Source organism: Haemaphysalis longicornis, unplaced genomic scaffold (genome assembly GCF_048455015.1).
Source record: "Haemaphysalis longicornis isolate Haplotype H1 unplaced genomic scaffold, Haemaphysalis longicornis Haplotype H1 scaffold_10, whole genome shotgun sequence".
NCBI classification, from domain to species: Eukaryota; Metazoa; Arthropoda; class Arachnida; order Ixodida; family Ixodidae; genus Haemaphysalis; species Haemaphysalis longicornis.
Genome location: NW_027526204.1, coordinates 21,052,198 through 21,062,803, shown reverse-complemented (window position 1 = coordinate 21,062,803; position 10,606 = coordinate 21,052,198). Strand labels below are relative to the sequence as shown.

The 10,606-nt window shown below is 48.3% G+C and overlaps 1 protein-coding gene across 1 annotated transcript; it reads left to right on the top strand.

Annotated features, from left to right (window-relative positions):
* Positions 1–1,485: 1,485 nt before the first annotated feature.
* Positions 1,486–3,594, top strand: LOC144157650 (uncharacterized). Its single transcript, XM_077688468.1, has one exon. It carries the CDS (start codon positions 1,597–1,599, stop codon positions 3,475–3,477), a length of 1,881 nt encoding a protein of 626 aa, XP_077544594.1. The 5' UTR covers positions 1,486–1,596; the 3' UTR covers positions 3,478–3,594.
* The last annotated feature ends 7,012 nt before the right edge of the window (positions 3,595–10,606 follow it).

Sequence of the window (10,606 nt, the reverse complement as noted above, 5' to 3'; positions counted from 1 at the left end):
GGCTTTTCAAAACGCCCTCTCTGCGTAGAAAATAGTTTAATTTGCACAGTAGACTTCGCTAACGCCATTTCAATAGGGACTGTAGCCTTTCTAGTGCTGTGAGGAACGAACGCTGCGGTGATTTGAGGCGCCTTAAATTTGGCGTGTTCATCTAACGAACATTCACCGGCCGGCTTGAAGTCGACCGTCGTTTAAGGATCGCGCTGCAGAACACAGCAATTCCGCCAGAAAGCGGATTTCATAATCAGGCGTGGTGTTGAAACTTGTTGAATGAGAGCCCACTCATTCACGGAGTCCTCCTTTCATCCTGCTTGAAACACCGGCCCCGAGAAGCTGAATAAAAATACATAAACTACACTGGGTCAACGTTAAGGCATAACAAATTAGTTCCACGATTGAATGCCTTATAGGTATGCGTATACCAGTCAATGAAACACGTCTGCAGTACTGCTTATCCTGGATGGAGCTGTTATAGCATTCTTTTCGCTTGCTGCGTGCTGGAATTTCCGGTTGAAGGATGATTGCAGAAGAGAATGTATGCTTTAGCCAATAACCTCTGAAAACTTTTTCGTTTAATGTTTATGTGTATCTGTCGCAGAGGCAACATCTTAATTGAAGTGAGTCGAGCTGAGTTGAAAAGACGCTATAAATGACGGCGAAGACATCAAAAATGAATGTTCACCTTTATACTTCGCGTCCCCGTAAACAATCTTGCCGTATTTTTTGTTTGCGCGAACGGGAGGTAAACGCTTTCCAAAGCATTGTCACAGTGAACCATGGGTTGTTCTGCTACTTTTAACCAACCTATTAAGAATAACACTCGTATTCGTTAATGGGGCTGTCGATTTCGTGTTTAAACGTCTCCCCGAGAATAGAGCATATCAAGTAGGATATGAAAGATAGTATGGTTGCGTCCGGTGTAGAAACCTGGAGTCCACACCGTCAATGAAGCATTGGTTGTGCCTTCGTAAAAAGACGTTACTTTTTCCGGTTGTGCGCTTTGCACTCGTTCTCTCATTTATGATCTTTGTGGCGTCCTTTATCGACAATGTTCCATTGGATTTTTGACATTGAAAATCCGTGGCCCGGGTTTTAAACTCCGCAAAAATATCGGGCAGGTCCATACTTTGCAATGAAGCCAGAACAAACATTTTATTAAAAACGGCAATGAAAAAAAAAGAACGCAGAAGGTGTGAAAAATTACACCGGAACCGACGGGAAATATGCCCCAAAAATTTTCCCTTTCGCCCAGGCGACAAGACACGCGGCGCCACATGTCGAAAATGCGGGGCGGGGGAATAAGTGGGTGAGACGGATTGAGGGGGGGCGCGCGCCGTCGCTATCTGGCACACCTTTCTTTGACACGAAGAGGTTAGGAAAGCAAAAGTTCCCCGAAAACTGCTATCGGGACGTCCCGGGAGAGGACAGCGACTCGTGACTCAGCAAAGTGGACTGTTGGAGAGGGTTTAAGCGAAAGTCACGTGGGTACCAGGGAAGGCGGTGATTGGACAGCATGCTTTCACCTTTACCTCTAACGCTGATATATAAGCCCCTAATTCCGACGTGAGTTAGTTGCTCTCTGCCTGTGCCTTGAGTATGAGCAATACTTTTCGACCACCTGTCACCATGCGATTCAGCGATCTTCTGCCGGATAGTATGTGGCGCCACATCTTCCGCTATTTGGACGGAGCGTCTCTCCTCGCCCTGGCCGAGGCTGTCCCGCTGCTGCAGCGAGTCGCTTTCGATCCCGAGGTCCTCCGCAGCGTGACCTTCCTGCCGGAGGTCGACGAAGACAGCCTTGGAAAGTTCTTCACAGGCAGGGACAACGAGAACAGGCATCACGTTCGAGCGCTGCACTTCACTGACTGCGTGGCCCTGACGTCGCAAGCGCTGCTGTCCTGCGCCGCGGCCTGCTCGTCTCTACGCGCGCTGTACATCGTCAACTGCGCCGTGGATCCGACGCAGCTGTTCGAACTGCTGCCCGAGAAGCTGCGCCACCTGCAAGTGCTGGAGTGGTCGCTTCTGGAGGACCGCTTCTACTGGTCCTGGGTTCAGGATGCCGTTCCGGACCTTGCGGCCCGCGCTGACCTGGCGCGGACGGAGAGCCTCCTCTCAATGTATGTCGATGTGGTCGCAACGCCGCGGAACGTGTTCATGATAGGGCTCATCTTCAACAAGTGTCCGAATCTGCTTCGCCTGCACGTGCACGCCATCCCCAAGGAAGCCGAACACGAGGCTGATCTCGGGATTATCGCCGAAATCATGCGTTCCCGTCCCGGGCTCGAGACGTTTACGTACACGAGCGAGCGCATTCCGAAGCCCGGTATCCACGGCCAGGAGTCCTCGAAGCGGAACGAGGGACCGCGCCGTTTCGTGCCCGACGGAACCATCTGTGGGAACATCAGCTACCGCCTCACGCGGGAGGGGAACTGCAGCCTCGTCACGCTGACGGACGTTCTGGAGCAGAAAGCGTCGCTCCGTCACGTCCGCCAGGCAATCGTTGCCGTCGAAGAGAGCACGCAAGCCGGCTGCCACCTCCACGCTGCGGCGTCCAAGCCGGAGTTCTTCCAGGACGTGCGCTCCCTGACCCTCGCCCTGTTCCAGCCCCGCAACGTCATGTTTCCCCAAGCTGCGGCTGTGCACCCCAAGTACCTGCACCCGCTGCGCTTGCTGTTTAAGGACAGCGTCTCGGCCATCACGGAGCTGAACCTGACGGCGTTCCACTTCTCATTCACCGCCGACGGATCGCGCGTCATCGGGTCGGCGCTGCGCCTGCTGCGCGAGCTGGCCATCGCGCCCTGCGGGGTCAACCACCCGGGCTCGCTCAAGTACCTGGCCCGCGGCTGCCACTTCCTCGAGGTGCTGGACGTCAGGACGGACGAAGACTCCCCCTGCCACAGCTGCCGGCTTCCGTTGCTCTTCAGCGAGAGGTGCTTCGGGCGCCTCAGCAGGCGGACCAGGCTCCGTCGGCTCAGCATCGACGCGTCGGCAACTCTGAGCTCGCTGGAATTCCTCCGTGGGTGCAGGGTCAGCGAGTTGAGGCTGCACACGAGCCCCCGCTTCTACGTCGGCCTCGGAAGGCTTCTGAGCGCCAATCCCCATCTCAGCGCCCTGACCATCGAGGACTCCCACCTGACCCTGGGACGAGGGCCCCTAGCGACCGAGCTCGCCGAAGTCCAGACCCTGCGCCGACTGGTCGTGCTGTCCAGCAACCCTACCTCGGACAGCGCGGCCTCGTTGTTCACGGAGCTCCTCGAGGTCAGGCTGCCGCGACTCGAGATCCTGCACGTTCACTATCTGGACGTCCGCCGGGTACCGCAGACGGCCACCTGGATCCGGCAGCGGCGCGTCGTCACGACGCACATGATGCACAGTTATCGCTGCCAGTCGCGAGGCGCCTACTACTTCCTCAAGCCCTGTATTGGCTGCTACACATCCACATTCATCGGACTGGCCCGGCCGAGGAACCGCCACTGAGGCTCTAGCGGAGAGTGAAGAGAAGCGTCGAGGGGATCGACCCCACTGCGAACTTTCGTCCTACTTATTCCTTGTGTCTATGTTGTGTTTTGTTTCCTGTTGCCATGATGTCGCTGTGTGGCCCCAGTGTTTGTAATTGTCCTTAGAATGCATTAATAAATAAAGAATATTGACAGCGACTATTCATGTTGTTTTTAATGCCCTCATTGCTGCTTGTTGGTTTACTAATCATGCGACAGCACTTGAGCGCACGATCAACAATTCGGCCACCCAAGCGCGCTTCTCAACGACGCGTAGATGCTGCGAACTAGAGATGTGAGCGGTTGAAAAAACAAACTTTGCAGCAGAACAAGTCTTATTAATCCTGGGTAACATAGAAAAAAATCATTCTCCGGGGAAAGTAGTTGCGATACGACCAACCTGCAGGGAGGGAAGCGTGAAAGCTCTTTTTGAAGTTAATGCCATCCCCGTAAAATCACGCGGATACTTCGAGAGCGGTAGCTCGGTCGGGACTTTTGTGATGTAGCACGTCACAATTATGTTATTTTCAGTGTTGAAGGCCAACTGCACTCAACATTTCGACCTCAACTTTAGCCGCGGAGCGAGCGGCCGGACGGTCAGCAGCTCGGAGCAAGCCTGCGCGCAAGCTGTACGCGTGCACTGGGCGTCCAATGGGGGAAGCGTTCGCAGCGGAGCTCGATCGGTTCTCGAGCTGCGTGGCTGGCCAGAGAAAAAAGCACGCCCGACTTATAAAGCCGGTCGTGGGAAAAAGCCCCGGCCGGCCGGAGTGTCGCAGGCGCGTAATGGCTGTTTACGCGATCCGCCGGTAGGTGCGGCGTGGTCTGCGGTGGAGCTTTTTTCAGCGGTTCTGACTGATTAACGAGACGTTTCATGGGGCCACCTAGCGGCACTAAATAAAGGCTTTTAGAGTATCGGCACTATTTTCTCTCATTGTTATGTGCCGCCGGGATTTCCATTGGTCGGTCGGCATCACGTGATGTTTGTTTACATATGGGCGCAGCCATTTTGTTTTTGGGCGCCTCTCCTCTCTCTCTCTCGGCTGTGCGGGCGCTTGAGCGGCCGGTCGCACTCTGCCCATCACAACCTATGGTGGTTTCGTTCGGAGAGATGGCAACACTGCAAGCCAGAAACAAAATGGCCCCCAGACGCCTCCGGGTGCGCGAAGTGGCGGTACTCTTAAGCGTAGCTTATTTAGTGACGCTAGGGCCACCAGTCGTGTCCCAGCTGATTGGTGGCTTCTACTACAAATTAAAAATAAATTTGGTCTAGGTGAAATTTGAGTGCCATTGGCAACATGTTGCCATTGAGCAACATTCAATGGGTACTTAAGTCTCTTAAACGATTCGGAGGCGAAAGCCAGCAATTATCAGAGACTGCACTGCTGCATCGTGTTTGTGGTTCAGCTGTCGGGCTGCACGCATCCGGATAAATTGTTGTTCCGTCCTGGCACTGTGCCTGGTTAGCGCTCAAGTTACCACTCTTGGCTGCGGCGATGAAGACCCGGGTTCAAATCCAATTCCAACCCGAATGGGTTTCTATACATATGTAATTTACCTATTTTGTTTTTACAGCGGCCGCAATTTGGTTTCATTTATGCAGTAAAGAGCAACTATGTACTGTCTCTACGACTTTGATGAGACATCTAAGGTTTTCGCCTTAAGAAGTCTGCCTAGTTTTTGTAGATGGGTGTGGAATTGCCTTTTTCAAATTTTTTTATTTTCTGCGCCACACACCATCCCTTGCCCCAAACCCAAATCCCTCATTTGAGAAGTGGTAGGGTCGGTTGACCAACTCCAAGCCGGATCACCAACAACATCTGCTAGACCGGGCGAGACAGGCTGCCAACTCCCAGGGCTTCCTAGACTAAGGAGGTCCCCCACGTGGCGGTCAACCCAACAACATTGACTGCTCAATTAAATGTTTATTCCTCCTCCTTTCTGAAAAGAAAAACATAAAAAGAACATGTTTGTTTTCACGCCCCTCCAAATTTCATGAAAACTTACATCTCTACTGCGGACACGTCATTTCTGGGCTGGAGCTCATCTAATTCGATGCATGCGTGCGCTTGTAAGCGATTGATAGCCTATATTGACTCCTCTCAATACACAGGAGTTGTGCCCGGCGATAAATTGATCAGCAGAGCACCAGCTAACTCATCGTTGCTAGAGTAGTCGCTTAGAGGCAATTTTTAAACTGCGTATGATTCACTCATGTACTTTTGGGACTCTATCAAGAAGACGCCACAGCACTGGCTTCCGCTGTTTGGGGGAGGGGGTCCTCGAGGCCACTAACTCTGTTAAACGGTAAATAACAGCACCGGAAAAATTATTTTGGTATCGCTAGCTAACACCATACCGACCATATGCGGGACCATACCGACCATATGCGGGACCGCAAGATGAACGAAACAATCGCAAAGTTATGTAGAGTGAGTCATCATCACGAAGTTGTTTTTATTTTAATTTGAGTAAACGTCTCGATTCGGCTTTTCAATTTCTTCCTGCTTCGTTGCTCTTTAATTTTTCCTAATTTCATGTGTTTTATGTCCTTTTTGTTGTCCCGCTGCAGTTAAGTTGCGTATGTCTCCGCTTGTAATTTTCAGTGCACAACACGAGAGACAGACATATTTATTTACTGGAGAGTATATCTCCAACCTAAATACGAGCTGGCTACTGCAAACTTTGGAGTAATTAAAAGGTGTAATGGGTGTCCTACCGAAACCGCGAGGTTAAAGAATTACATATGAAAGGGCAACGACTGAAGGATCACGCAACAGCAAATAAAACGGCTATTTTATGTTTCAGCTGACGGCGCGCCGGCACGACAACTTGCAGCTACAGTGGAACCCCGATAATACGACTTTCAAGAGACCGCGAGAAAGCGTTGTATTTCCGGGGTGTCGTATGATCGGGGTGCAGGTAAATGCCGGCCTAGAAGACGGTGTCACGTGACAGGTGGGCTAAGACCTTTTTAAACTACTATATTTAGTGCATTCTCGCGTGATTTGCGAACCTTTAGCTGAAATCCCAAGTTAAAAAAAAAACGCTATGTTGTGTCCCCTACCCGTTCACAGAGTTCGAGCTAACCCGCCAGCAAAGCGCCGCGCGCTAGCGACACCTGTGCCGTCCGGCGATAGCCCGCCAGCCCCGCGCCTGGTGCGAGCGAGATAAGGCTTAAGTGGTCGAGCAAATTGACAGGGGAAAAACCAGCGTGAAACTGCCAAGGCTAAGCGAAACCAACGATAGTACGAAGCGGAGATGGAAACAAAAACGCATTCCCTTACAGGGTGGAGACACCCTTTGAACGGTCCCGTGCCGCCCCTATTGGGTCAAAGTGCTCAATGCATACCTATTTTTGTTTCCCACAAGATTCGGCAACAATCGGGAAATAAATTGTGTGACAATCAGCCGCTGTAACGACTTTAACATTGCGCAGCACATCTCCACTGGTCACCCTTCTTCACAGATTGCAAGGGCACTGCATTTTTTTAATTAATTTAAACCACCCAGTTGTTAGTCAGCGCCTTGTGTCGTCGTTTCCTTGTCCCGTCTTTTTGCGCTGTTTCAAATTTCAGTATGCACCACCAACTAGCCCAAATCACCGTTCTAACGCATGTCTGTATTCGAGGCGGGTCGATTTTGGATTTACTCTTTTTAAGTGAAATATTTTCTGATGGCTATGTTACAATCGAACCGGGCATTTCTGAGCATAAACTGATTTCTTTTACTTAGAATAAGGCTATAGATCCAGCTAAAAATACTCAACCTGCCACACTTAAAGAGGAATTTACTAGGGCGAATGATGTAGCTATAATTGACTATCTTGAAACCCATATCGGATCCTTGTTACACAATGTTGAGACCTCTTGGCAATTGTTTGCTAGAACCATACGTCATTGTGTTGAGAATTTTGTACCATGTCAAAAAACTTACAAACATCGTGCAAACCCTTGGATTAGCCGGGAAATAATCCACATGAAGCGTAAAATTAAAAGGCTTCGCAAGAAGCATGTACAAATGACACCCCAGCTTAACGTACTGAAAGACAAACTACAAACAAGCTTGACACAAGCAAGAAACAATTTTTATAGTAATACGCTGACTGAATTTCTTCAGAATGGCCCTCAAAAAGTTTGGCGGTATTTAAGCGAGTCTAAGACAGAGATTAGCAAAATGAAGATTAATGGTGTAATAATAACGGACGCTCGTACTATTGCAGAACATTTTAATGCATACTTCCAGAGCGTTTTTTTTCTCAAACCGATGATTATGAATTAGAGAATTCATTCGTTGACTCAGACAATGACCTATTAGTGACGCAAGAAGGCGTATTGCACATGCTATTAAAACTTGATCACAGAAAACCTGCGGGGCCTGACGGCATTCGTAATGCTTTTTTTAACCGCTACGCTGAATACTTATCGGAATTCCTAATTGGACTTTTTAATCTTTCAATTGCTAGGGGGAAATACCGGCTGATTGGTTTATAGCACGTGTGAAACCAACTCATAAAAAAGGTGACCCTTTATCGTTTGCGAATTACCGCCCCATTTCTATTACAAGCAGTTGTTGCAAACTTTTTGAGCACGTTATTGATAATTACGTCAATGAATTTCTCAGTGAACACAATGTACTATCAAAGCATCAGCATGGCTTCAAAAGGGGGTTATCTACTGTTACCCAGTTAGTTACAGCTGTCCATGAATTTTAACGTGTGCTTGAAGTGTCTGGGCAAACTAATGTACTGTTTTTAGATCTTTGTAAAGCCTTTGATAAAGTGCCACACGGGAAGTTTTTACACAAATTACAGCGTATAGGATTACCTACGAAAATTTTTCAGTGGATTCAGGCTTATCTTCAAGATAGACGTCAGTATGTTGTGATTAATAATTTTTCATCGACTGTTCTTCGTGTGTCTTCTGGAGTCCCACAGGGAAGTGTGCTAGGGCCACTTTTGTTTTTAATTTATGTTAATGATTTAGCTTCTTATATTCCTGAAAATGTGTCTGTGCGTTTGTTCGCGGATGATTGTGTTATTATTCAACAAATGTCCTCACCGTGTGATCATGTGGCTTTCCAAGATGCACTTATCGCTATTGACAACTGGTGCCAGAACGGGGGCATGCAGTTAAACACTAAAAAAACTGTGCTACTGCGTATCACCAGGAAGCTAAGTCCTAGTCAATTCCGCTATACTCTAAGAGGCACTAACATAAATAATGTAGACAAATATAAATACTTGGGGGTCACTCTCACAAGCAAATTAACTTGGTCAACCCACATATCTGACATTACCACTTCCGCTTTACGTAAGCTATGGTTTCTGAAAAGAAAACTAGCATTTGAACCCTCGCGCACTAAAATTCTAGCCTATAATACCTGTGTTCGTTCTTAGCTTGAGTATGCTTCCATTATCTGGGATCCGCATACGAAGATATATATATATATGAATTTGGAACGTATTAACAGAAAGGCTGTAAGGTTTTTTTTTTTTTGGCAAATATCATAGGTTCGATTCCCCGACCACCTTAATGCAATTAAACGAAATTTCTACTTTAGAAGCTCGGAGAAAGTTCAGTCGTCTTTCCTTTCTTTACAATTGTTTGTGTGGTAATGTAAAAACTGATCTCCCTGACTGTGTTAAACCGCTATCAGCACGACGTACTCGTCATGGTCATGAACATGCTCTAACCCCAATTTTTGCCCGATCGAATGCTTTTAAATATAGTTTTTTTTCCTTAGAACTGTGGAGGACTGGAATTGTTTGCCGTGTGACATCTTTCATTCTAATAGGTTTCTTGGTGACCTTGATCGGCACCTTCTTTCTTAACTTTTGTTTCTTTTGTATTGTTGTCTGTTGTTTTTTTACAATTATGTTTTGATGTATCCACTCCTCCTTGCGCCAGCACATTGGCCTGCAGTATTGTGAAATGAAATAAATAAATAAATAAATAAATAAATAATAAGCGAAGGCAGACACCGGTGAACGGTCAAGGACGACCAATCGTTTATCCATTCTTTAAAGGGATCAAAATGAGCGCGAAACCTAAACGTAATAAAAAAGTTGGCTCCAATCCACGCTGTTCAGGTTGTTGAAAAGCAAAGCCTTAAATGACTCCCACAACAATTGTCCATGTGATGCCACTTGAATTCAGACACGTGGATTGGCAAAAAGTGAAACCAGAGATTCTGCCAGGCGTTATTTGGAATTCGCGGGGGCGTTGGAAGCCGCCGCCGCCGTAGCCCGGCCGTGCGTCACCAGAAAGAAAACGGAGGGGAACGTCTTTCGAAGCGTGAGACAGCAGAACCTAGGCATCCTGATGTGCTAGCTCGGGGCTACACCACCACGCGACACAAGCGTAGAAACTGAAACAATTTGGCACGTGAGCTTAGTGATTCCCTTTTATATCAATTTAAACTGGTTGAGAATTTGGATAAAGCTGACAGAACTTTTATAATCGCTATTTATCAGGACCAATTGCTCCTTCCGCCTTTTGTAATATATCTTAAAACACAACCGAATAGGTATTCATCAATTTAGAAAACGGAGTTCCATTCGTGGCAAGCAGCGCGCAAAAGGTAGTGTTTGTCTAGCGGTCAGATTCTGTATTTGGTGTCTACATTTTGTTTTCCCGCCCTGCAAGCAAATCTTTAACGTATCTTTACCGTACGACACCCTTAATGGCGTCGTGTCCGAGTTACCCAGGAAGCGCTGTGAAACAATTTAATCAAGCCGTGCGAAGTTAGCACGCAATGGCCGCGAAGGTACGCCTAAACAGGCGCAAAACAACCTTCGCTAAAGCGGATGCCAATGCCGGGTTGCGCCGATGGGCCCGCCGGCGGGAGTGCGCCGGGAACGCTGAGTAAATTCACCGCGCCATCTGCACTGTGCTCCGTGACTGAAATCACCCCCCCGTCCCCGCCGCGTTTGGAGTTTATTGTCCCGCACGTGGGAAGGAACCGCTGGCTGGTAGAGGCAGAAAGCTTTGCTTTAAAACAACGGAAAATAAAAACAAAGTCACTCTAAATAAAGACCGCGCAAGCAGGGATGTAAAAGAAAATGGAGGATAAACAAACAGGAAAAAGAAAAAAAAAAACAACGAATTTCC